Below are 27,463 nucleotides of genomic sequence, written 5' to 3' on the forward strand. Positions count from 1 at the left end.
TCTCAGTGGGCGTGAAAGGCTCCGGACACTGTTGATAAGAAAAAAAACATAAAATGCTGAACTGCAACACATTCACACGAACAGTGGATGTAAATCCCAAATGAAGTTTATTCTAGTACCTCGGCCTTTCACCTTCTATGGAATAATTTAGCATAAAATTTCACCCAAAAAAAAAAAAATATATATATATATATATGTGTGTGTGTGTGTGCCAACAAATAAATGATTATCCAATTAATGCAATTAAGAGTTCTAATCATTCCCTATTTAAGGGCATCATTCCTTATAACAGTACATAACAGCCATTTCATAAAACATGTCATTAACCATTCAAAAATGTATACAAAAGACATGAAATGAACATTGCCATATTATACAAGTGTGTGTGTGTGTGTGTGTGTGTGTGTGTGTGTGTGTATATATATATATATATATATATATATATATATATATATATATATATATAGATGTAGATATAGATATATAGATATAGATATATATAGATATAGATATAGATATATATATATATATATATATATATATATATATGATGATATATATACACACACAAACATACAATCCTTGTGAATATATCAAACAATAATATTTTTACACTACAAGGTTATGTTGCTGTCAGTATTAATGCCTCTAGGGAAAAGTGTTCTAAAATTCAAAATCATTCTACACTCCAACCTGTTTAATGCTTCTTTAAAACTCACTCCAAATTTCAAATGCAGACATGCCAACACGCTAAAAAACAAACCATTAGTAGAACCTCCATGTACAGAAGTGAAATGGCAGGCTGCTGGGCTCCTCCGTCTTGAAATTTTTGACATCCCCTAATGTTCCTTAATTCTAATCTTTACTTTTCTTTTGGTCTGCCCAACATACCCTCTGGTTTGTTGGCAGTCACATCCAGTAATGTATACTACCCCTTGGGAATTAGTTAAAACATTCTGTGGCTCTATATAACTTACTATTAATCCTCCACCCCTTAAGGTTCTTGACACTGTGACACTGAACAATGACCACAAGCTCATGTGCCCACTCTTTTACTACTACCAAAACAAGCACCATCACCTTCCAATATTTCCTTCAGGTTATTAAACCTGCTATAAGAAAGGTGATATATCTAGGGAAAAGATGTCCCACACTACCATCCTGTAAAACCAAATCCCAATATTCTGTTACAATTTTCTCCACAGTATTGGAAAAATGTGAGTATTTTGCCACAAAAAACAGCCTCTCCTGTTCATTACCTTCTCTTATAAGAGGTGTATGTGCATTGGCCACCCCTTTTTAGTAATGTTGTCTTTATTTTTATTTTCTATATTCTGTTGAGCCACCATTAACAATTGGTTAGAGTACCCTTGTCTACTTAACCTGTCACTCACCTCATCCAAAAAAAATATTTCTTTTGTTCTTCCTGAGATGTATTTTGGAAAATTCTTTTAGATTCCTCAAAAGGCAAGGACTTGATTAAATGTGGGTGTTGCATACTCTCAGCATGTAAAAAAATATATTCACAGATGTGGGTTTCCTGAAGGGTTTGTACTGAATTTCAAAACTCTGATCTGCATAGAATTCTACATCCAAAAAACTAATAACAGAAGAATTCATCTGACATGCAAATTTTAAACCATGAGGAGTGTTATTTAAACGTTCCACAAACTTCAAAAAATCTTGTTATCCGCTCTTACAAATAAAAATCAAATCATAAATGTATCTTTTATAATAAACCACGTTTTCTGAAAAATGTTCCATAGTGTACATGAATTGATTTTCAAAATCACCCATGTACATCACAGCATAAGTGGGGGCTAAAGCCGACCCCATTGCTGTACCCCTCTTTTGTAGGAAAAGTTTATTGTCCCACGTGAAATAATTATGACTGAGACAAAATTCCAAAATTAATAACAAAAACGAGATTCTAGGTCCCTCACCCATGGTCTTGAACATTGCTTCCAAGCCCCATCTACTATCTGTATTGGTATAAAATGAGCAAACATCAGTTGTTGCCCAAAAATATCCGTCCTGCCATTTAATCCCCTTCAACCCACAACATAACTCACCAGTATTTTTTATATGGGAAAGTACTTTAACCAAATACTTCTTAAGTTGATGGTCCAAGAATAAACCCACATACTCCAAATATGAGTCAGTCATGGAAACAATAGGTCTGCCTGGAGGTTTCATCATGTCTTACGGATTTTCAGAATGGCATGACATTTTGGATCTTTGAGTTCCTTTGCTAACAACCTTTTCACATCTTTACATTTTAGAAAACCTAACCTTTCTCCTCTATCCAATAAGTCAGTTCCATATTAAATTTCTGTACCGGGTTCATAGAAAGCTGTTCATAGTCTCTGTTACCAAAAATTAATTGCATAACCATCTCATGATATCCTGCTTTACTCATAATTACCCAGTTGCCCCCTTTATCTGCCTCTTTATAAACATATTTATCCAAGTGGGACTTTGCATTGTGTAACTCCAACCATTCTTCTCTGCTTAAATTAAAGCTCTTGTTACTGTTAAGAAAAATTCCAAACTCTCTTTCTACAGATCACATTTTCAAAAGACACGTTCGCCAGAGATGATTTGGGTGGCATAAAAGTCAATTTTCCTCAGTAATATAGGTACATTAAGTCTACCATAACCAGTACAGAATTGTTCCCCATTTTGAATGGAGGTTATCTTGTTCTAAACACAAATGCATGTCATTGTTGTCATTTTGAACACATTCAAAAAAATCAGTTTTGATGTAAACTCATATCTAACAGAGTCATTTTCATCTTCATTCTCAACATTCAAAACATTAGAGTCATTTTTATTACAACTAGAAAAATAGACTTTTAAATGTAATTTTTGACAAAAACATTTTAATGTCCAGAATCAAATTAGCCAAACATGGTAGTCTGGTTGGTGCAAACTTAGGACCCTTTAACAAAACATTCACCATGTATTGTGTAAGCACAAAATCAGATAAATTAACAATTCTAAGAGTTTCAACCTGTTCAGCCATACAAATTGCATTACAAACAAAAGCGCTGACAGCGCACTGAAAATTAGACAAAGCTGCACTGTTAATATTTTTTTCATTCATTGCAGATTCAGAGTTCATTACAAAACCAGTCCTTACTTTAAATTGTACTTGTTCCGACCCTTCCTGTAATAACTTTGTGTATTCCGTTATACTGGGGATTGTGTGACCACAGTAGTTTTTTTTGAGTTTTATCACTTACATCTCCTGCAGAAATGTCATCAAATGACACACTTTTCTTACTACTTGTGCTAGCACTAGTTTCCGCCAATGAGAGGGAAGACTCTCGTATACCCGCTAGACTGCCTCTGGTTTGCGATCTTCTTGGGCGTTCCCTACATGACCTGGAATAAACTATGTTCCGTTGAAAATCACCAATGTCCCGGTTGAGCTTTTTCTTTTTTTTGTGCCAAAATATTGGTGTCAGTCTGTTGTAGTTTAACTCGTATATTGGTGTCAGTCTGTTGTAGTTTAACTCGTATCCTGGACATGGTTGTTTAAAAATTAGTCTGAGGCTTCCCACATTAACTCATCTTGTATCCGTTATCTCCTAACACACCCTATCAAGCACTGTGGTTGTGCTTGGTAAGAATGTTTAGCCAAGCCAAAGTACAATTTAAGGTAACAGCCCTCCATTCTTGTAACAAGTCACTTTCTTCATCAGTGAACTCACCCACAGGCAGTTGATCTATCTGTAAACCTCTTGGAGTAATGCTTAGAGAGATGTAGTTCTCCAGGAGTTTGGTATCATAAAAAAAAAAAAAAAGATACTTCCTTCATAAGCAGCTGTTCCAAACTGATAAACTTCTCCTCAAGACCATCCTCTCCACTCACAAGCCACGGGTTCCCAGAAGAACATTTCACCCCTCTCTCTCATTTAAGATGTCAGCAAATCTGAACCCTACCCTCGGCAGCATCACCTAGGGTAGGATTAAGTGTGGATTTATTTCTGGACACTGTTGAACCTATCCCCAAGAGACTGGACAAAATTTCATCTGCTCCTGAAGATAAGCAATTCTAGGCTAAAGGTTTAGCGGTAAATTCCATGGTCGTAGCAGCCACCACAAAAAAGGAACTCACCCAACAGTTTCTCGGGCTATGGATAAATTTGGAATGTGAGTTTACGCATTACCGACCTTCACCTTAAGGGCTTTGAATTTCCTGGCACATTTTACAAGACTTCAAAGGGATCTGATCAAGGAGTTGTCAGATGCCTTGGCAGGAAATGTTACTGAGGGAGCCCAAGAGAAGTTTGCTTCCGAGTTGGCCACCCTGGCATCTGTGTCAAACTCGTCCTTGAAGCTTATTGTGTATGCAGCTGAAGGGACCTCCAGAGTGGTGAGTTCAGGCGTAGCCATAAGGAAACACACCTGGATGTACCTGTGTGACTTTGTGGAACTATTCAAGTAGTCATTCGTCAATGCACTTTTTGACTGATCATCTTTGGCACAAACGTAAGAGACATTACCCAGGTTTGAGAAGGATGGTAAGACCCTTCTGCTGTGGGTGTACATTTTCCCACCCCCACCCCAAAGATCCTTTTCCAGGAATCAGAGGAGTGGTGGAAAGACATGATTCTAAAATCCCAAGAGCCTTTCTAGGACACAAGTGGAGGCAGTCCCCCCCAGGGGCAGAGGGGGGAGCTACAGTGGAAGATGCCATCCACACAGAGGTGGTCCACAGAACCAGGGCTTCAGGGACTCCTTTCTGGGGTAAGCCCTTTCAGTGTTCCTGAAAAAAGGCCTGATTGCCTTTCTCTGGAGGCAGTCAGGAGACACTTATCCTTGCACTAAAACTCCTTGATAAATATAACAGATTCTTGGCATACAAAAAAATCCCCAGTGTTCCACCCAGTCATAGGGAACCAACAGTTCTAGAAATTCAAAAACTGCTGACAAGAGTCATCCAAGAAGTCCCACCAGACCAGAGAGGATCCGGAATTTACTTAAGATTCTTTTTAGTGCCAAAAAAGACAGGAGACTGGAGATCAATTTTGGATCTCAGTGTGTTGAACAAATGAGTGTGACAAATGAAATTCCAGATGGTCACAGTACAGTCCATTCTTCTGTTAGGATGTGCTCAATATATCTTCAGGATGCGTATTACCATATAAAATGGACAAGTGCTCCAAAAAGTTCCTCCTCTTCCATCTGGGAGCCAGTCACTACCAATTCAGAGCTCTACCCTTTGTTCTCACCACAGCCCCCAGGGTGTTCACCAAATGTATGGCAGCAGTAGCAGCTCACTTGAGACTGCAAGGATTCTGGGTGTTATCGTACTTGGACGACTGGCTCATTACCGCTGCAACCAGGCATCGACTGATAGCAAGGCATTATGTTCTGCACACCTTTGCATACATTGTGATAACTACCAAGCAAGAAAAATCTCAAGTGTCTCCAAATCATAGGTTGGAGTTTATAGGGGTAGTGTTGAATATGACAACTGACAACAGGCATACCATCCTTTCCCCCAGTGAGACTTCAAAAAATCATAATCCAAGTGAAAAAAAAATATGCACAGTAAGAAGGTTCCTGCTTGCCTAGTTTTTCAGTCCCTAGGTTCTATGGCAGTGACAATTACTCTAGTTCATATATCACATGAAAATTCTACAATGGCTAATGGCTTCTCAGTGGTCTATCCTGTATCAACCCATGTTGGACAAGATTCTGATCACCAGTCATTGCAGAAAGGATCTAGCTTTGTGGATTCACTACAAAGAAATTCTCTTGGGTTGGCCCTTCATTCTTCCAGAGCCCAAGGCCATAGTGACAACCGTCACCTCCCAGATGGGGTAGGTGGACATTTTCTGGGCAAGACTGTCCAGTACATGGTCCCCTGCATAGGCAAACTTGCATATCAGTGTTCTGGAGCTAAGAGTGGTGCTTTTAGCGCTGCAAGCCTTTCAAACTGCTCTTCCTGTGGGAACAGTTGCAATTCAAACAGACAATATGTTGGTGGTATGTTACATCAACAGATAGGGAGGAACCAAATCTTATCCCCTTTGTCGAGAAGCAGTGCATGGCAATAGACAATCTCTTCCAACCACTTTTTGGTAGCAACACACATTCTGGGGAGGTCCAGTCTGATAGTAGACAAACTGAGCAGATGTATTTTCCAGCCTCACAAGTGGTCTGTCAATCCAAAAGTGATGGAAAAGATTTTCCGTCAGTGAGGCTAGCCTTGCTGCGACCTACTCACCTCTCCCCTAAACAACAAGTGCAACAACTACTTTGCCCTGATTCCACCTCCAGGGAAGTCACCAAGAGACGCCATTCTTCACACTTGGCCCTCTGGTGTCCTGTATGCCTTTCCTCAGATACCTTTAATCCCAACATTCTTACAGAAAGCACTCTGGTTGTAGAGCAGTGTAATCCTCATTGCTCCATTTTGGCCTCGACAGATGTAGTTGCCCTTTCTTTGGCCTTGTCTAGTTCACTAACCAGGGACTCTGGGCCCAGCTCCAGACCTTCTGTCCCATCCAGATGGGCTAGTTCACCCAGACATTCTGAACCTTAAGCTGACAGCATGGCTCCTCCAGTTCCACTAGTGGCCAGGTGTCTCAAATTTTTTTTCCACAGTACTCCAAATTCTCCTACCTTCTCATAAACCCTTCCACACGGAATTTATATAATAGTAAATAGAAAAGATTTACGATTTGGGCTTGTGAAAGGGATATTGATCCCTTTTCTGCTTCTGTTTATAATATTTTAGGGTTTTTAGCCTCTTTCTTCAATGCAGGAGGCTTCCCCTTCTACTATCAGAATACAGCTAGCAGCAATTTCAGATTTCCATAATGGGTTGGAAGAGTGTTCCTTGGCTTCCCATAGGCTCTGTAAGTCATTTTTAAAAGGGACACTTGCTGAAACCTCCTGACAAAGTTCCTGATCCACCTTGGGGACCTAAACCTAGTGTTGCAAACTATTGTACATTCTCCTTTTGAACCATCTGCAGACTGTGATCTGAAAGACTTGTTTTGGAAAACATTATTTTTGATGGCAATTAACTCTGCTAGAAGAATTTCAGAAATTCAGGCTTTATCATGTAAACCACCTTATTTTATCTTTCATAAAGATATAGTTTCCTTACGAACAAATCCCACCTTCCTACCTAAAGTGGTATCAGTCAAATATCAATCAGACGATTAACTTACCGGTATTCTTTCCAAATTTTTCAGTCAGAGGGGAATACTGTCTGCATTTGCTAGATGTTCAGACAGTTAAGTTTTTACCTTTACAGGACAAAAGACATGAGAAAATATGACCAGCTGTCTGACTCCTTTTCAAGTGTTAGGTTTGGTAAACCAGTCAGCAAAGCGTCCTTAGCCAGATGGCTCAAAGATTTTATTTCCTTTATGATAGAAGAAAAATTACCTTGCCAAGGCCTGTTAAAGTACACTCTGCAAGATCTAGTGCCACTTCAGCAGTTTTTCACTGTAGAGCTTCAGTGGATGATACTATGTACAGCAGCTACATGGGCTTCTCCCCATACCTTTATTACTCATTACAAATTGGATTTGGTCTCTAGGGAAGAGCATCCTTTGGCGCTCAGGAATATCCTTCCTTGAGGCCTCCCATGGTCTGAAGTAGCTGGGGACTCTGCCCCATATGTCAAGGATAAAATGAAAATTGACAACATCAGATAAAGAAGTTATGTACTTATCATAATGTTCCATCTGTGTTGTCCAAAACTTCTTTTTTTTCCTGCCGACAGCAAACGAGTGGTTCTGTGAGTTTACTACTACTCTTTAAGACCATGTTGAAAGCATTCACATGCCAGATAAAGTAGGAATGGGACACGTACATGCACTTGATTCTCTTGCTTACAGAGAAAGCCCCTAGAATCCACAGGATTTCTCTATGTAACCTACTTGTATATCCACAGTGTGAGGTGGTACCCTAGACTTGATCTGTAATGCATGGGAGAGTAAATTCCCATGAGGAGATTTTATAGTGTGTGCTAACTTTCAGGAATAATCTTAGGGAAGTATTTGGGTGGGTACAGTAGCACAATCACAACAGCAACAGAAGGTCTGCTATGAATAGACAATGAACATCCAAGAATGCACTGTCAGCAGGCAATGCCGTTACTCCTGTTCACAATAAGCTGCAGGTAGAATGGAAGGGAGCTTTTACTGTTGTGAAGAAAGCTGAAAATGTTGCTATGCAGGAAGTGGAAACAAGACTCTACCAAGTTAACATAATGAAGCTGTACCATCGTAGAGTGGAAATGGTATTTGGCATTTGCAGTAGCTTGCGGAAAGAATCGGTGGGAGAAGGGGGTCTTCTAGTAAACTGTCTCAGTGAATGATGTAGTGTTGTTACAGCAGGTATCCCCTACACAGGTTAAGGAAATCCAAGCAGTACTGCAGAAGTTTGAAAGCATGTTTTCTGTGTCAGAGCAGACCATGTGGACACAGGAACCTAAAGCCCAATTATAGAGGCTCCTTATAGGATGCATGACCAAGTCATTCAATCTATTTGGGAAGAACACAAGGAGATGTTGCATGTGGGGATAACCGAGTAATACAACAGTTCCTGGACCTCACCAGTAGTGCTGGTTTAGAAAAGTGATGGTTGCACCAAGTTCTGTGTAGACTATAGGAAATTAATTAGTTGCATAGAATAAAATGCTTGCAAAGTGCCCAGAACAAATGACATTTTGGAGCAGTTGGTGGGAACAAATATCTGGTTACTATTGCTGAAACTAGGATTTCTTCCCAGAAGTCGTTTCTGAATTGTCCTTTAAGCAGTTTATTAATTTCTTTGTTTTGCTTGCTGACACACAAGCTGTGACAGAGAGGAGTTCATGTTTTTGATGTGCCCTGCTAGCAGTAGTTTTACTTAACTGGGTATGTGCCCTGTTAGCAGTGGTTTTACTTAACTTGGGTGTATGTGGGTTTGGGATGACAGAACTTCTCTAGCTACGTCTGTGGAGGAAAGGATTCACAACTTGAAAACAAACCCTTTTGAGATGAATTGCCAGCTGTAACACTTACACATTCAGAAAATTATGTTGTAGACCACCACTTCACTGGTGGCATGGCTGCTTCTGGTATTTGCTTCAGGAATGGCACTGTTGCAAGCAATCGTACTACAGGCATCAGTCACACTTTTACCAAATATTGTCTCTGCTATGACTTCAGGTGTCAGGCTTTATTTGGTGCTTAAGTACTTTCCCCACTTAGTCTTTTGAACCGTAGTCCTTGGGATGCTCTCTAGATGTTTTCATCCTGATGGATTTACTGCTTAAGATAAAACCAAATTGCAAGACCTGGCAAGGTGAGTCCCTGACATTGGATATGCCAGTTACAGTCTCACCAAATGAATTGGTGTGTGAGAGACCTGCCTTGACGGGTCACAAATGTCCTCCTGCTATCCCTGTTGTACTTTGATAGCCGCTTTTTCCATTCTCTGCTGTTGGAATTCTTTTACGTCAGTAAGTATGTAGTTGCATATTACCTCTTAATGTAGTTGTCTATATTTATGATGTCTTGATTTGTAGGAAATGCACTTGCCAGTGGCTGGAGTAAACTGGCAGACTTAGAAGTTAGAGGTGATTGTAGTCCATATGTGTGATAATACTAAGTGGGCATACCGCGAGCATGGGAATTTCTGAGATAAACAGTAAACTCTTGACTGATTGAGAGAGAATAAAGCAAATCAACAGACTCATTTAGAAGGATATTGTTGTAGATCTGATGATATGGTTAAGGTCATGTGTATGTTATGTTTCCAACATGGCCATAGTGCAAGTATAGTGTTTTTTTTTTTTTTTTACTATCTGTATTTCAGTATATGGATGATGGCAGCCTGACAGGAACTTAGTCATTGATTTGACTAAGCCCTTTGACCCTTTACTTGCACACACACTTCAGATTGTCCAAGAATAGTCTGCATTCATCTATTACTTTCCTATTTATAACTATATTTATTTTAAAAACATAACCATTACTAATTAGAAAATCTTAGACCCATTGTTTATTTCATTTCCAGAAGTGTTTCTTCTGTGTCAGCCGACAAGAGACAAGTAATAAGTAACAAAGATGTTAAGGGAAGGGAGAGTAGTCAGGTGACGTTTGTAGCAGTTATAACAGGATCAACTTTTAACATGAGCCTTTGGTACAATAGAAGTAGGAAAATATCCCCGAAATGTATGGAATGTGGTATGTTATATAACCTGTCTTGTGAAGGGAAAGGCCTTGACAGATGTACAGAGCTTATGTGATGGGAACTGACGGTAATAACAAGGAAAACAGTAAAGAGGGTAACTGGCTATATTGCGGTGAAGGCAGCCTGCTTTGATTCAGCAATTCTGAATCTGTGCAATTTAATACAGTGGCTATTTTTTTTTTCTGGACAGCCATTCAACACCAAAACAGAAGAGTACATATTGTGACTTATATGGGTCTAGAGATGTGTACCAACTGCTTAGCAGAGTATGTGCACATTGAGAGGTTGAAACTAATTAGAAATGGTTGTTTTAATATTATTTTGTATTTTTCTAGTGCTGTAATATGATTTCACTGTTGGTCCTGCTTGTACAACATATGATGTTATGTGATCCTATCTCGCCTACATTCTGACTGATGGGTTCGGAGCCGATCCCTCGGCTCCAACAGTCTCTTATTGGCTGAGCTTACTATATCCCAGGATGCACCACTACCAGTCCCCCAGATCTTGTTTGCCGCTAACAAGCAAAGACGTGGTCTCGAGCTTGGCTGAGCTAAGTAGGGTTTTTTCTCTTACTTTCCTGTCAGGAATTTCTTAAAAATTCAACAAAAAGCTGTTTTAACAGCTATCTTGTGTTTTTGTGTTTGATTGAAGTTGTTTTTGTGGTAAAACTTTGTGTAGTGATTGTGTATTATCTGACGGAAGGTCCCTTTTGAGTTGAAGGGCCTTCCCTTGTCAGCCCGTTGTCTGTCAAGTTCCGTTATATTTTTTTAAAAGGTTCTTGGATCCTTTTGGTCATACCTTTCTTTCTTGATTTAAAAAAAAAAAAAAAAAAAAAAAGATTTCTTTGTGATAGTGTGTTTTTGTATATTACTGGTTATACACTAAGTTGGTTGCCATAATGTCTCAGGCTCCTAGGCCTTCAGGGTTTAAAAAGTGCACTAAGTGCAGTTTTAAAATGTCGATCACAGATGATCACTCTCTCTGTGTGTACTGTTTGGGCGCCAAACATTTGCAGGAGTCCTGTAGCGTGTGCCACGCGTTTTCCTCAAGGTCCTCCAAGAGAGGAAAAATAAACTTATTTTAAAAGGCCTTATTAAACCCTCATTTGAAGAGGCATTAGCATCCTCTCCTTCTCCTGCTAAGAAGCAGTCCGTCGGACCCGACCGCCAAAAGACATAGGCAGGCTTCTCCTTGCTCCACGGACTTTGCCTCCAGCCTCGACTCCTCTGGGTTCGCACGGCTGGGGCATCGAGAGGCGGGTCACCTTCATCGGCTCCACTGATCTCCGGGCCGATGGGCTGTCAGACACTTCCTCCTCGGCGCCAAGCCCTCGTCACCGATGGAAATTGGTTTGGACACTCCTTCGATAGTTATCGCCTAGTCCCTTGGAGCCGTTGGAGAGACCTACACCCATTCGGTCTCTTCCAGGTCATCAAGGATGTCAGATTCGGACATAGACAGGGTGCTCCAAAGACTTTTCCAGTCTCCAGTCTTTCAGAAATTAGTTTCGCTCCGACCCACTTGGCGGGCCGACAGCCCATTCCATTGCCATTCCTCCTCCGACTGCTTCCGTTGGAGCAGGCGCTGGCGAGCCAGTAGAGATCCTAGGGTCGGCTCCGACCCTTACTCTAACCCCGGCCTTCGGGTCGGAGTTTAGCACACGGACTTCTTCGGCTGGGCCCGGGGGTGACGTTTCGGGGCCAATGCAGTCGGTTCCAAGCCTCCCTCTCGGTGCTTGACGCGGGACTTCCGTCTGCTATCATGGCTCCGGCGACTGGACCCTCCCAGGATTCTGGGGGTCCGGACTTCAGAGTTATGAGGAGTGCCTTGGCCAAATCTTCTTTGGCCATCTCTACAGCTTTACCGGCACCTTCCCTGGGCATGGAGACTGGGTCTGTGGCAGTTCCCCTGTCTCTAGACAACGGAGCCCCAGGGCCTGAGGTTACCCTCCTCCTGAGGGTCTTGAGTTGTCTTGGAGGAGCCCCCAAGGAAGAGATCATGCAAGAGGAAGCACGCCCGATGAGTCTCTTACATCGGACACTGATCTTGATGATGCGGAGGGGTCCCCAAAGTCGTCCTCGGATGATGTCTCATTTGCAGACATTCTAGAGATCCTCAAGCAACCTGGAATTCCAAACCCTCCGCTGATGAGTCGGTGTTCCTCAAGGCCTTCAGGGCTCAGCCCTCCGCCTCCTGGGTCCTTGAGCTCCTGGATTTGGTTTGTCGGAACATCCAGATACTGTGGAACCAGTGCCTTCTCGCCCTAACAAATTTTTGTCTGCCCCACCCGAGAAGGAGTTCTTGTGGCTGTAGATGCCATGGTGGTGGCATCTGCTACACAGCAGGGCGGCAGAGGCTTCAACGTCCGTCCATCCTCCTAATAAGGAGTCTAGGAGCATGGACCACCCTGACTTCAGCGGCCTTTACTCTGAGGTCCCTGAATTATTTGGCACATTTCACCAGACTACAGAGGGATCTGATCAAGGAACTCTCAGACTCCCTCTCCGTAATCTACCTGAGCAGCTAGCCCAGTCGGTTAGCTCTCAGTTGGCTACCCTTAACTCGATTTCTAACTCGTCCATTTTCATATGCGGCGATGCAGGCACAGGCGTGGCTCTCTGAAGACAAGCCTGGCTCCGTTTGTGTCATTCGCGGAGGCCTTCAAGTCTTCCTTTGCCTTTGATGGGTCCTCTTTGGGACCCAAGGTAAAGGACACTCTTACCCGCTGTGAGCAGGAGGGAAAGAATTTATCTGCCGTTTTTCCACTCCCTTTCGGCCTTATCCCAAGGCTAAAAGAGGAGGGAAGATGTGGTTCCGCAAATCACATAAATTCTTTCCCCAACAGCAGGAAGATTCCCCTTCCAACGGCAGAGGAAGTGGAAATTTTTCTGGGAGACGCCGTCCCAGAGGCGGCAGTGGCCCTCGCAACACTGGAGACCGTCCTTCGTGGCTCTTCAGCCTCCCACACCTCATGAGGGATTGCCCGGCTGTGCTGCTCGGAGCCAGTCGGTGCAAGCACCTAAAAGCCTGGGAGTCTATTACTCAGGACAGATGGGTGCTTCGGATTATTGCCGGAGGTTACACCATTCCCTTCACACGCTCACCCCCTCCGTCCAAAAAAATCCCGGACCTACCACCCAGTCAAAGGGAAATTGCAGCCGTAGAAGCTTCAAAGCTGCGGGAAAAAGGAGTCATCCAACCGGTCCCCACAGACCAAATCGGATCCGGAAATTACTCAAGGTTCTTTTTAGTGCCAAAAAAGACAGGGGACCTGAGACCCATTTTGGATCTCAGCAAACTGAACCAGTCCGTCATGAAATCCAAATTCCGAATGGTCACTTTACAATCCATTCTCCCATTGTTGGGGAAAGATGTTTGGATGTGCTCCATAGATCTCAAGGACGCCTATTATCACATACCGATACATCAGGCGTCTAGGAGGTATCTGCGCTTCAGCCTGCCCTTTGGTCTCACCACAGCCCCCAGGGTGTTCACCAAATGTTTGGCAGTAGTGACTGCTCACCTAAGGAGTCTCGGATTCCAAGTGTTTCCCTATCTGGACGACTGGCTCCTGACTGCCACCACCAGGCATCTACTACTAGATAACCTACAAGCCACCATCTCCCTGGGTGCCTCCCTGGGAATTTCAACTGGTCAAAGTCTGTCTTGCTGCCTTCTCAGCGCATAAGATTCATAGGAGCAGAGATAGACTCAAAATTAATGCGAATCTTCCTTCCTACCGAAAGGATACAAACATTACAAGATCAAGTCCGAGCCCTGCTTCTAAGATCCAAAGCCCCAGCCAGGATGGTCCTACAACTTTTAGGTTCAATGTCTGCCACGGTTCTTCTAGTTCCTCTGGCAAGGTTGCACATGAGGATTCTCCAGTGGCTATTATCGACTCAATGGTCCTTTCAGGATCTCCCCCTCAATCATCACATACTGATTACAGAAATGTGCAAACGGGACCTCCGCTGGTGGCTTCTGCCATCCAATCTGAATCAGGGAAGACCCTTTGTTATACCCCCTCCGGTGGCCACCTTGACAACGGATGCCTCCCAGACGGGGTGGGGGGGGCATTGTCTGGGCAGGTCAGTTCAGGGTTCTTGGCTTCCAAACGAGACATTTCTCCATATCAATGTGTTGGAAATGAGGGCTGTACTTCTGTCCCTACAAGCCCTCCACAACTTTCTCCCTCAAGGCATTATTGCCATTCACACAGACAACATGTCGGTGGTCTGGTATCTAAACAAACAAGGAGGGACCAGATCTTACCCCCTTTGCAGAGAGGCCATGAGGGTGTGGGAATGGGCAGTGGCTACCAAGCGCTTTCTGGTAGCGACCCACATTCCAGGCAAATCCAATGTATTAGCAGACAGACTGAGCAGGACTATTCTTTCTCCTCACGAGTGGTCTCTGAACGAAACAGTAGCAGCTCAGATTTTCAAAGGTGGGGATTCCGTGCTGCGACCTGTTTGCAACACCACGGAACACAAAGGTTCTTTCCTTGACCCTCAAGGGGAGACAGCTACGGATGCTCTAGTCCAACCTTGGCCACAGGACTGCTTTATGCTTTCCCTCCAATTCCACTCCTCCCCAAAGTCATCCAGAAAGCTTCTCAATTGGGGTCCACAATGATTATAATTGCTCCGTATTGGCCTCGTCAGGTATGGTTCCCTTACCTACAGAAATATACTCTGGACGGTCCTTGGTTCTTGGACCTAATTCCGGACCTTCTGGTTCATCAGTCGGGACAACAGCACCAGTCCCTTCACACCTTGAAATTAACAGTTTGGCTCCTCCACTTCCGACTATAGTCAGAAATCACACCTTGGACCCGGAAGTTATTCACATTTTATCTTCAGCCCACAAACCCACCACCAAGAAATTGTATCACAGTAAGTGGAAGAGGTTTGCTATCTGGGCTCAACTCAGAGGCTTAGACCCTATTACTGCCCCGATACCAGAGGTCTTGAAATTCTTAACATCCTTGTTTAATCAGGGATCTTCTGTCTCTACTGTTAAAGTGCAACTAGCAGCTATCTCCAAATTTCACGATTCCATAGACCCACCTTTGATGAGCAGCAGATTATGTAAAACGTTCATGAAAGGTGCTGTGCTTTTAAGACCCCCAGTTTTTCATCCTGCGCCTGATCTTGATTTAGTACGCCTTAACATCTTCCCCCTTTGAACCGGCTGCTACATGTGAGTTGAAATATCTGTCTTGGAAAACTGCCTTCTTAATTGCAATTACCTCTGCAAGAAGAGTTTCAGAACTTCAAGCCCTATCTATCAAACCACCGTACTTAATTTTTCACAAGGATAGAGTTTCACTTAGGCCTAATCCATCTTTTGTTCCAAAAGTTTGTTCTAACCTCTGTCTCCAACAATCTCTAGAGCTACCAGTTTTCTTTCCAAAATTTTCAAACAAAGCGGAATACACATTGCATACATTGGATGTTCACAGGCAATTGCGCTTCTATCTAGATAGGACTCAACAGATTCGAAAAACAGATCAATTGTTTGTGTCCTATTCAGATAGTAAACTGGGTAAAACCATCACTAAAACTACTATTGCCAAATGGATCAGAGATTGCATAACTCAGGCTTATTCCGCTTCAAATAAACAACTTACAACATCTGTCAAAGCTCACTCTACTAGAGCTATGGCTACCTCTATTGCATTCCATTCCAAGCTCGCTATTTCTGAGATTTGTGCTGCGGCTACTTGGTCCAACCCGCACACATTCATTTCCCACTATAAATTGGATGTGGCATCTAAAGGGGGAGCATCATTTGGTTCCACGGTACTCAGGAGTGTTTTCCAGTGAGCCACCCAGGATTTAGGTGCTAGGGACGCTGTCCCATCAGTCAGAATGTGATCACATAACATCTTTTAGTTATGTACTCACCATAACTTCAGATGTTTGGGATCCATCTCGCCTACATTCCTAATACCCACCCTCCTTCCCCCTGCCTTGGAGATCAGAAGAGATTGAACGGTTTGAGTTCTACTGTTTTTATCTTGTATCATCTGTCAATGTTATATAAGCAGTGCATGCGTGTGTGCATGTATGCGGACAAACTAGATCTGGGGGACTGGTAGTGGTGCATCCTGGGATATAGTAAGCTCAGCCAATAAGAGACTTCGCTCTTTGGCATAAGGGTGCCGAGGCAACCCATCAGTCAGAATGTAGGCGAGATGGATCCCAAACATCTGAAGTTATGGTGAGTACATAACTAAAAGTTTTCTTTGTATTGACCTTGTGCTGTGGTGAGCACTGGTCTGATTTTTGTGTTTCCATAAACATACCGTTACCTCTTTCATTTTTCTATTTGTGCACTTAGTGTCATGTCAAATTTATCCTCTCTAATTGTGTTAAATGAATAGTTTGAACCAACTTAAATAAGAAGAAATGGTTCATTTTGGAGAAAGAATGAATAATAAAATTTGACTACAAAAAATGTCATTCAATAAATTATACTTTGGTTTAGCCAACCCATCAAAGCAGATGTTTTGTTTGTCCATGGACTTCTGGGAGCTGCATTTAAAACCTGGCGTCAGCAAGACAGCGATCAGTCAGGAAATGAGGGAGACTCCTCAGAGGAAGAAGACTACACAGAATGCTGGCCAAAGGTAATAATATTCACACTGTGTCACTTTATCAGTTAAGAGAACTGGCATAAATTTAAAAATACTTGTACATTTCTCCTTCTTTGTGAGTGAGTACTGCTGATTTCAAAGATGACCTTCCAACTCTTCACCCAGCCAGATATATTTGTTCAACAGCAGACTGAGCGAGTAGTCAAGAAGGGGTAGGGGTTGATGTTTGGATATCCCGTGTCACTTTGACCATTTTATTTTTAACAAAGCCATGTTTAAGATGCAGCATCAGCAAGACAATAAATACAATATTTGTGTATTACTGTGCAACCCACCTGCATGGCACACATTAAGGGTACATTACCTGTGCCATCCAACAAAAAAAATCAAATTTTATCATTATAATTCAAGCTTATCAGCATTATTAGACTTAGGAATACATTATTTCTTTAAGAATTTCCATATGGATCTTATTTTATTGCTTTTGTGTGTAATGGCATCTTCCATTGCTCTTAAGTCATCTGTCTTGAGTACTTGTACTCTGTCAAAATTTATTTTCTGTATATGTGTATATTCCCATGCGAGCACACACACATATACATACATATATATATATATATATATATATATATATATATATATATATATATATATATATATATATCTATATATATATATATATATATATATATATATATATATATATCTTTATGTATACGTATATATGGGTGTAATTTAAAAAAGTTGACTTACTGGAACGTCGACTTTCAAATCATCGAGATGACAACGCTGAAACTTCAGAATGCCAAACTCCTGGAACGTTGCAGTTTCAGTTCGGGAAACTAACCACTGGGCTACCATGGTGACCTTTGCCCTGTTCTCCACTGTAGTGCAATCTTGGAGTTGGTATATTTAATTAGGGGTGGTGTGGAGTACGCAGCTCCCCACATTTGTGGGTTTAGTTTGCTTCCTTTCATATTGCAGTCATTGGTGGCCCAGTGGTTAGTTTCCCGGAGTGAAATTGCAAAGTTCTAGGAGTTCAGCATTCTGAAGTTTCAGCGTTGTCGTATCAATGATTTCAAATTCGATGTTCCAGTAAATTGAGGTTTTAAAGTACACACCCACACAAGCACACACACATATATATGTATATATATATTTGTATATATATATATATGCACACACACACACACACACACACATATGTATATAGTCCTTCCACAAAACATATGTGCTTTGTGTTTTTATTTTTCGGGCGGGGGGGGAGTACATAGGCTAGCAGCTATACCAGTCCATTGCAAGAATGTGTTCAGTTAGTGTGGGAGTCTCCTCTTGCCCTCCATCTAATTAGGACTTGTTTTAATGACACTATTCTTAGTCTTCATTAAGGAATGTATGACCTTTTCTCTAGGAAGAGAGAACTCATTTTCATTGCATGTTTTTGATGTGGATGTAAAATTAAATGAAAGTTCAGTTTGTGTGAATCTTAAATGAAATACTGTTTGGATGAATGTCATTACTATAGTACTTGTGTATGTTATGGAATTGAATTCATGGTTAAGATTTTTGACTTTGGTTATAATTGCATTTTGAGTTAGGTTTAAGATTTGGATAACGTTTTCTGGAATTCATAAATTCCAACGCCTTGGATCAACTTATCCACACCCCCACCAGGGACAGCAGTATCCTAGACCTGGTCATTACCAACATGGGCGTCCGGTGTTCCACACCAGAGGTCAATTCCTAGTTTGTCAGATCTGACCACAAGCTAATCAGCGTAGAAATCTACATCCCGCCCCCACCCCCCATTAGGGAAACCACTGTAAAAAAATTTCTCCAAAGCCAACATCACACTTAAGACAGAAGTGGCAAACTTCATGACTCCCATGCAGACGGACACAATAGAGGTATGACTGCTGAATCCTACACAAATGCACTTTATAAGCACTTGCACGAGTGCATGGATCATGCTATCCCTAATAGAACCAAGATGCTATCCTCCAAAAAAAGGAAGCCAATCTGGTGGTCCTCTGCCATAAACAAACTCTACAACAGAAGAAAGAGACTGTTGCAAAAAAAAAAAAAAAAGAGTAAAATCCCATGACTGGAGGAACTCCCTGGTCAGCTGAGATACCTCATAAAATCCTCCAAAGCTAGTTATGAAAACAAAATAGTCACTGATTCTAACGACAACCATAAAGCATTATATAGCTATGTCAAGAACCTCAATGGCAACCCTCAGATCTGCTCTGAGTTGCAGCACAATGGCACTAAATATGCAAAACCAACTGATATTGCCAACATCCTGTCAGATAGGTTCAGTGCTAACTTTACACCCCCTCACCCCCTAAAGGGCCCATCTCTATACTGGAAGAATGAAAAGTTTGTGTAATCATGGCTGCACAGGTAAAAAAACTCCCCAAAGCCAAGAACACAGCATCCATGAGACCTGACAACATCCCAGGCTGCGTTTTACATGAACTATAGAATAAACTGGCACCCCCATCTAAGCACCATGTTCAATCATAGCCTCACCTCAGGCTTTGTGCCCACTGAATGGCGCACAGCGACGGTTTTCCCACTCCACAAAGGGGGGAGCCACTACCGACCCTGGGAGCTACCTCCCCATTAGCCTGACGAGCCTGGTCTGCAAGGCCATGGAACATACCATCATGGAACTCAAAGACATTGGTAATCTCCAAACTCTGGACCCTACCCAGTTCGGGTTTGTAAAAGGCAGATCATGTCTCCTAAACCTGACTGACTTATGACCAAAGCCATAGATGAGGGTAAGGTGGTTCACATAGCTTATCTAGATCTTGCCAAGGCTTTCGACACCATCCCCCATTCTGGAATTATAGGTAAGCTCACTAAACTAGGTATAAATCCCGATGTCACAAGATAGGTTACCAACTGACTCATGGACAGAACCCACACTGCGAAAGTAGCAGACTCTAAATCTAACTTCAGACCAGTGACAAAGTTGAGTACCACAGGGTTCAGTCCTGGGTCCTCTTTTGTTTGGTATCTACTACTCTGAAGTACAGGCTAACACAGAAGGTCTTTGGCTAACAAAGTTTGCAGATGACTGCAAACTAGGAACCATAATCGAAACTCCTAACAATGTGGACATACTACAAAATGGCCTCACTGAGACAGATGCCTGGTGTCAAAGCCATGGCCTGAAGCTCAGTGCCAAAAAGTGTATTGTCATCCCCTTTGGTAAAAACTCTGTACCCATGAACTACCACATAAGTAGTAGTCTACTTGACGCCAAAATTGTGATGAGACCTTGGGAACATAGGTGGACTGTAGTCTCTACTCAAACCACTTACAGTGGTTTCCCTAACGGGGGGTGGGGGCAGGATGTGGATGTCTAGGGTGGTTAGCTTGTGGTCAGATCTGACCAACGAGAAATTGATCTTTGGTGTGGAACACCGGTTGCCCATGTTGGTAATGACCAGGTCTAGGATATTGCTGCCCCTGGTGGGGGTGTGAATACGTTGATCCAAGGCACTGGAATTTATGAATTCCAGAAAACGTTGAGCAAAAGAGTTGGTACATGAGTAGTTTTCTCAGTTAATGGTGGGGTAGTTGAAATTGTCTATTATTAGGGTGTTGGGTTGTACCCTAATACTTTCCAGTGTATTAAGAAATGAGGAGTGGGAATCCTGGGGCATGGTGGGGGGTCTGTAGCAAGCTACAATTTGGATTGCGGTCTTGCCCAGAGTTAGTTGCACTTGGATAATCTCGGATGCATTATGCTGTGCATCTAGCCTGGAGGTGTGGATATCCTTAATGAATATGGACATGCCTCCACCTTTAGTGCTTTGTTCCGGGTTAGGTGGCCGAAAGGTGTGGTATGAATTATAGCCTGGTAACGCAAGGGTGCTCTCTGGAGCTCTGAACCAGGTCTCTGTCACTGCACAGATATCAGTGTTCTCCATTTTAAGGAGTGCCTTGAGTGAGTGCATTTTGAGGTTTAGACTTCTAGCATTGAGTAGCATTACCCTCAGATTTTGCTTGCACCTATTACGATGGTGAATTTGTCATTTGAACCTTGCCTAAAAAAGGCACTATAAGGGTGGCAAGAGCCTTGGCCAGTATCCGGAATCCCAAGGGCAACAGGTGCAGGCCATGTCTGGCAAAGCATCGTGTTCTTTCGATCATGTCGTACCGGGCAGACCAATACTGGATCCCCTTAGAATGACACCAGAAGCTTAGCCAATTGATTGAAGTCATTTTGTCCTCGTTCTTGTGATATCATTCTGGGGGATGGCAGGATGCTGCTCAGGGCTAGGGTCATACCTGCCTGGGCTTCAAGACTGGAGAGCTCCTCCATGTCTCTTTTCATGTAGTCCAGGGAGACATGTCTCAGGTCATTCACACCAACATGAATAATGACAGTGTCATATTTGTACGTGTTGTGGAGTGACCTGAGTGTGCACGTTATGTGGCGGATCCTGGCACCTGACAGACAGCTGACAGTAACTTTCTCCTTGTTTAGCCTGGTGAGTGGAACATCAGTCTGCCTGACTATAGAGTCACCTATGACTAGAATGTTGGGTACTTTGTTATGCCTTATGGGCTGTGGTTGAGTGGCACACTGAGTTTGTGGGCTGTGTGTCATTTGGGTTGTGTTGGGGGGGTGGAGTTTGCTTGCGTTTCTGCTTTGGAGGTCCCTGATGCTTGGGCAGGTTTTTATTGAGAGCCTCCGCGAATGTAAGTGTGTGTTTTGTGTTTCTATGTGTGTGTTTTGGTGGTGTAGGTTTTGAGGGACTATGTGATGAGTGTGGTGTGGTGCAAGTGTTTACCTTCTCCTCTTGACTGTCTAGTCCAGTCTTGGGTGAAGAGCTTTGCTTCCAGTTTAGCTATATAAGTGCATCTCTCACAGGTTGTGGTGTTGGGTGGTAGGAAGAGAGGGTTGTCTGTGTACATGAGGCAATTGCTGCATTGCCCCAAGATGCCCAGATTCATCAGGTAGACAGGAGAAATCTCTGGGAGCTGACCCTTAGACATGCCTGGATAGGTTCTTATTTATTAGGTACTAAAAACAGCTTTCCTCTAGACAAGTGAGGAAAGTTGAGTGCTGTAGTAATTTGCAGCTTATTTAGTGCTTACAACGAGTTCTGAACCATCTCCACAGTAGTCCGGAAATCCTTCTACATGGCACACATCATCACAAAAGGTTTCTCATCCAGGAAACGAGGTAATTGTTCCCCTCTACTTGTCACTCATTAGACCTATTATGGAGTACAACGCCCCTTTTGGTATGTACCTTGCAAGATATCTACAACTGGAAAGGCTGCAGAAATACCTCCCAAAGAGGATTACTGGCCTCAAACAGATGCCCTACGCAGACTGTCTCAAAAAACTCCAGCTTTACTCCATCGCATATCGCCTACTCAGAGTCGATTTCTGCCTAACATACAAAGCTATGTCAAACCCAGAGCTGTTGGACATGCTCCACTTAAAGAAATTTCAATCCCTCCGAGCTACACGCTTTAGGGACCAGACCTAAACCTTGTCACCACAATAAACAGAAGTTGCTGGAGGGATACATTCCTGTCCCAGAGACTTCCTATACTCTGGAACAAACTACCTATCTATATCAAGCAAAGCTCGTCATTGGCACTCTACAAGAAAAATCTTGATGATTGGATGGGAAATAGGAAATTCACCCCAGAGATCACCTCTGTGGCTCTGCTCGACAGGGGCGCAGGAAAATAATTTTCTTGGGTGGCGAAAGCCAGGGTACCCTTTTGGCTAGGTTTGTATAGACCCTAGGGCCAATAGCCTAGTACCTACCTATGAAGGTTGTTGTGTATGTGTTTGTATTTTGTCTTGGGTAGGCTTTGGAGGGTGTGCACTACACAAGAAATGCTTGGATAATTTTGTGTATTGTTACTTTTTGTGCATTTTCGTTTTGTGTTACTGAATTTGTGGTTTTCAAGTGGTTTATTTTGAGTACATAGAACTGGAACGAATAGAAAGCACTTTCAGAAGTAAGTCATACCAAGTCCTATTGTCCGTTGCTTGGAATACTGCCCGAGTCCTAGGTAGCAGTGACAGAGATGACACTGCCTTTCCAGTTTTAAAAAAAAAAAACTGTCTCAATCATTCAAGTTTTTACAGTATTGCTAATGTTTTTATTAGATTTTATTAACGTGATTGGTCCAAGCTGGGCAGAGCTCTTTTTACATAAGACTCGAATGAAGAAAGCTTAGTCAGAATTTCATTAAAATGTTAAAGAAATCATGAATATCATCTAAGATGAACAACTATACTAAATGTATATTTTTGTATGGATTACTGCTGTAGTTTTGGGAACTCGGTCGCAGGGAAACTCCAACTTCCAAAACTTTGCAACCTTCCCTCGGCTAGGCTGACTCATTCCTAGAGATGTTGCCACACTTCCCTTATAATGAGGGGTATCAGTCTGTCATCTTTCGTTCTTTCTTGGTCCAGTAGAGTGCCAGTCTGTGCACTGGATAAAACATCTTTTAGTTCAGTCTACAGTGATCTAGAGATAGACAGATCTTGCCAGACCATGTCAAAGCAAAATTGTTAGATGCTCCATTAAACCAGGAACGTTTGTTTGGCACAAAAGCAGAAGAGGTTTTTAAAAAGATGGAGGAAAAAGCTAAATCTATACAAACTGTTAAAGATTTCGTACAGGTACAGCCACCTAGATTCAGTAGGCATTGAGCTTCAAAAAACTGGTCCTTTCCAGTCCCTACCAGCTCTTCTCAGCCAAAACCCAGGGGCAACAGACCACCAAGGCTACAGTCTCAGGGTACACAGAGATCTAAACAATGGAGTGTTCCCCCCTCAAAAACAGGGAGTAGTAAGCCACCCCCCTTATGGAAAAAATTCACAATGACTTGTCTATCATCCTTCCCAGCCATGCCCAAGTACTTGCAGAAAACTAGGAGAAAACTTGCCCTGCATGCAGAAAACTGGATGTCCATTACCCAGATCTGATGGGTCCTAAACATTGTATCTCAGGGATACAGATTCTACTTCCACTCACTGCCAACCCCAAACGGGTTGCCAGACCTTCCTCCAAACCAGTGGGCAGAGGCTCAAAAGCAAGTACTTTCTCTTCTCAGTATCAGGGCTATTCAGCCTGTTCCAGTAGAGCAAAGAGGACAGGGTTTCTACTCCAGACTGTTCCTGGTGCCCAGAAAAGAGGGCTCTTGGCACCCTATCCTGGACCTGTCCATTCTCAACACCTTCCTGGTGGTCCCAAAATTCAAAATGCTTACACTACAACAGCTGCTTCCTGTGCTAGACAAGGACTCCTGGGTAGTCACCCTAGACCTAAAAGAAGCTTGTCTGCACATCTCCATAAGGGAATCTTGCAGGAAATATCTATGGTTCAGGGAGGGGTCTATGCACTATCAGTTCTCTGCACTTCCCTTTGGCTAATCTACTGCGCCCAGGGTATTGGCTCCAGCCATTACATACTGCAGGCAGAGAAATATTTAAATGTATCCATACTTGGATGATTGCCTGATTCAAGCGGACAGTCAGGAATTGCTACTTCAGCACCTGGCATTTGTAAAGAGACTTCTAACTTCTCTGGGGTACACCATCAGTGAAAAGAAATCACATCTGGTTGCCAGCCAAAAGATTGTATTCCTGGGGACAAGCTTGAACACAACTTCCCAGATGGCGTTCCTTACTCCAGAAAAGCAGGTTTATTTGACAAATTACTTCAAACTAATGGCCACCAGAACCCAGATATCTGCAAGAAAAAATACTGCAAGCCCTAGGGTTCATGGCCTCATGCATTCTACTAATTCCATATGCAAGACTGCATATGAGGAAACATCAATAGTACTTAAAAAGTCTCTGGTGCCAACATTCTCAGGAAATGGAAACAATTATTCCTATCATTCCTTGTCTAAGGGCAGAGTTCCTTTGGTGGGCAGAGGCTTGCAACCACAACAAAGGACTCCCTTTCACTCAACCACTCGCTACCCAAACTCTGACAATAGACGCATCAGACTATGCATGGGGGGCTCACATGGTTGGTAAATGCATTCAAGGCAAACGGAGCCCAGGACAAATTTACCTACATATCAATCAAAAAGAAATGTTAGCTGTACAGAATGCTCTGACAGCCTTCAAATACCTTATCCTTCCAGGATATCTCTTGATAAAGACAGACAACACCACAGTTATGTGGTACATAAACAAACAGGGGGGAACTCATTCCTACCCAATCAGCAGGTTAACCATTGCCCTGTAGAACACAGCCTTGAGCAACCCAAGTGCACCTGCAAGCTCATTTCCTGCCAGGCAAACAAAATTCCCTGGCAGACGACTTAAGCAGAAATCTACTGGACCCACACCAGTGGAAACTGGAACTCAACTCATTCAAACTTCTAGCCCACAAGTGGGGCACACCAGAGGTGGACCTCTTTGCCTCCCCCCAAAACAATCAATTGAGCAAATTTTGCACCAGAAATCCACACAGCCAAGCATGGAAAGTGGATGCCCTATCCTTTACATGCTAAAACCTCTCAATTTATGCTTTTCCCCCTCTGCCCCTCCTCTCAAAAGTACTACTCAAGATCAAACAGGACAAACCAAGGACAATCCTTATTGGTCCGGACTGGCCCCGCCAGCACTGGTACTCACTCCTACGCAGTCTGGCAGCAGTGCCACCCTAGCACCTATGCAGACCCTACTCCCTGCTGTCCCAGCAGTAGGGACAGATTTTGTATCCTCAGCTGCAAACCCTGAACCTTGCAGCCTGGCTTATTCCCTGAATACACCACCAGCAGCAACCCTCAGCAAACAGGTGCTGGATGTCATCCTTGAGGCCAGAAGGCCTAGTACTAGGAAATCCTATTCAGAAAAATGGAAAAGATACTGTTCTTGGTGCCAGTCTCAAGGAAAGGACACAGCCGTACCCACCTTACCTCAAATCCTAGATTACCTAGCAGAGCTGCTCCTAGGCCTATCCTTCTCTTCTGTTAAGATTCATGCCCCGGCCATCTCAGCTCATTATAATACTGAGCCACCACTCTTTTCTCCCCCTCTGGTCAAAGTTCCTGAGAGAAGCTAACAATTTAAGACCCCCGAGGAGAGCTCCCACCCCTGTCTGGGACCTTAACTTTCTACTAGAGAAGCTCACATTTCCCTCTTTTGAGTCTGCTGCTACAGCACAGTTAAAATTCCTCTCTTGGAAAAGAACCTTACTTCTAGCCGTCACTTCAGCAAGAAGAGTGTCTGAGTTACAGGCACTGATGGCTGTGGAACCATTCATTATTTTCCATGCTGACAGGGTTTCCCTCAGGACTAACCCATCTTTTATGCCCAATGTGGTATCCAGTGTGGCTCTAAACCACTCCATCCATTTACCAACTCTTTTCCCTAATCCTCAGAATAAAGGGGAAAGGATCCTGCACTTTTTGGACATACACAGACAACTCGGTTTCTACCTTAACAGGACTAAGTCTTTCAGAAAATCTGACTAGCTGCTAGTCAGCTTTGCTACAGGGGCAGAGGGAAAGGCCATTTCAAAGCAAACCATTTCCAAATGGATAGCACACTGCATCTATTTCTGCTACAAACACCATGGAAAACCTACCCCACAGGGGATCGGAACTCATTCCACTAGGGCTACCTCAACCTGTACAGCATTTCTCAGGGGAGTCCCTACCAGGGACATCCTGGAAGCTACAACCTGGAGTTCTGTACACACCTTCACCAAGCATTACCACTTACCTGTCTTTTCTAAATCCAGAGCTGGATTTGCCACAGCAGTTTTACAAGGCCTGCTAGCCAGCCCTACTATTGCTTGACTGCCCCCACCCTTACTCAGCTTTGGGAATTAACCCAAGTGTGATGACTGCAACAGTGAAACATGAAGAACATAGTACAGTTGTGTACACTTACCATAAATATAGATGTTTGAGTGTATTCACTGTTGCAGTCCTGGTTACCCTCCCTCTAGCCCCCTGACTCTTCTATGCTTTCTTCCTATCCTCTTTTTGGCCATATCTTATGGTTATGGTATTTACTTTTTACTGGAGGTGTTCCACACCATGTAATTGCTTCCTATTTTGGGGGCGCCTGACATCTGGGGCAGGAAAAACTGATGTAATGGCGTCGGCTGCATGTTTTATACCCCCTGACGACCTGACATCATGGAAGAGGTGACAGCATCTGATGCAGAAGTCCCAAGATTCTATATTCGGGCCGACTGAGGGCTACCTGCAGGCAGATGACCCAAGTGTGATGACTGCAACAGTGAATACACTTGAACATCTACATTTATGGTAAGTGTACACAACTGTACTTTCCACCTACCCATACCCATGTACAGCAGGAGTAGCACTGGCTCTTCTACCATAATCAGATTGAAGAGAAGCAGGCAAAGGTGAGGAAGGCCTACCAGAGGTAGTGCAAAGTAATCAGAAAGATAAGCCCAGAGGGCCCTCAGAGCTAGGTCACAGGCAGGGAGCAGTTGTGACTAAGTTCTTCCTTCACCCCACAACCCCCTCCCCCATGACCAAAACACTCTTCACTATCCCTTATCCACAACAGACCCCCCCCCAGGATTTGGGGAAGGGGGGGTTCATCTAACATTATTTGCCAAGAATTGGAAACTTTTACAAATAAGAGATG

The 27,463-nt window shown here is 43.1% G+C and overlaps 1 protein-coding gene across 1 annotated transcript in view; it reads left to right on the plus strand.

The window, feature by feature from the left end:
• The window catches only part of SERAC1 (serine active site containing 1), a gene marked incomplete in the record, with an annotated part of 923,851 nt that overhangs the window by 614,686 nt on the left and 281,702 nt on the right, over positions 1-27,463 (plus strand). The window contains 1 exon segment of the mRNA XM_044063262.1: positions 16,711-16,852. Coding sequence (XP_043919197.1) covers positions 16,711-16,852 — 142 coding nt within the window.

This window comes from Protopterus annectens, chromosome 1.part0 (assembly GCF_019279795.1).
Source record: "Protopterus annectens isolate FY-2018-M chromosome 1.part0, PAN1.0, whole genome shotgun sequence".
Lineage (NCBI taxonomy): Eukaryota > Metazoa > Chordata > Ceratodontiformes > Protopteridae > Protopterus > Protopterus annectens.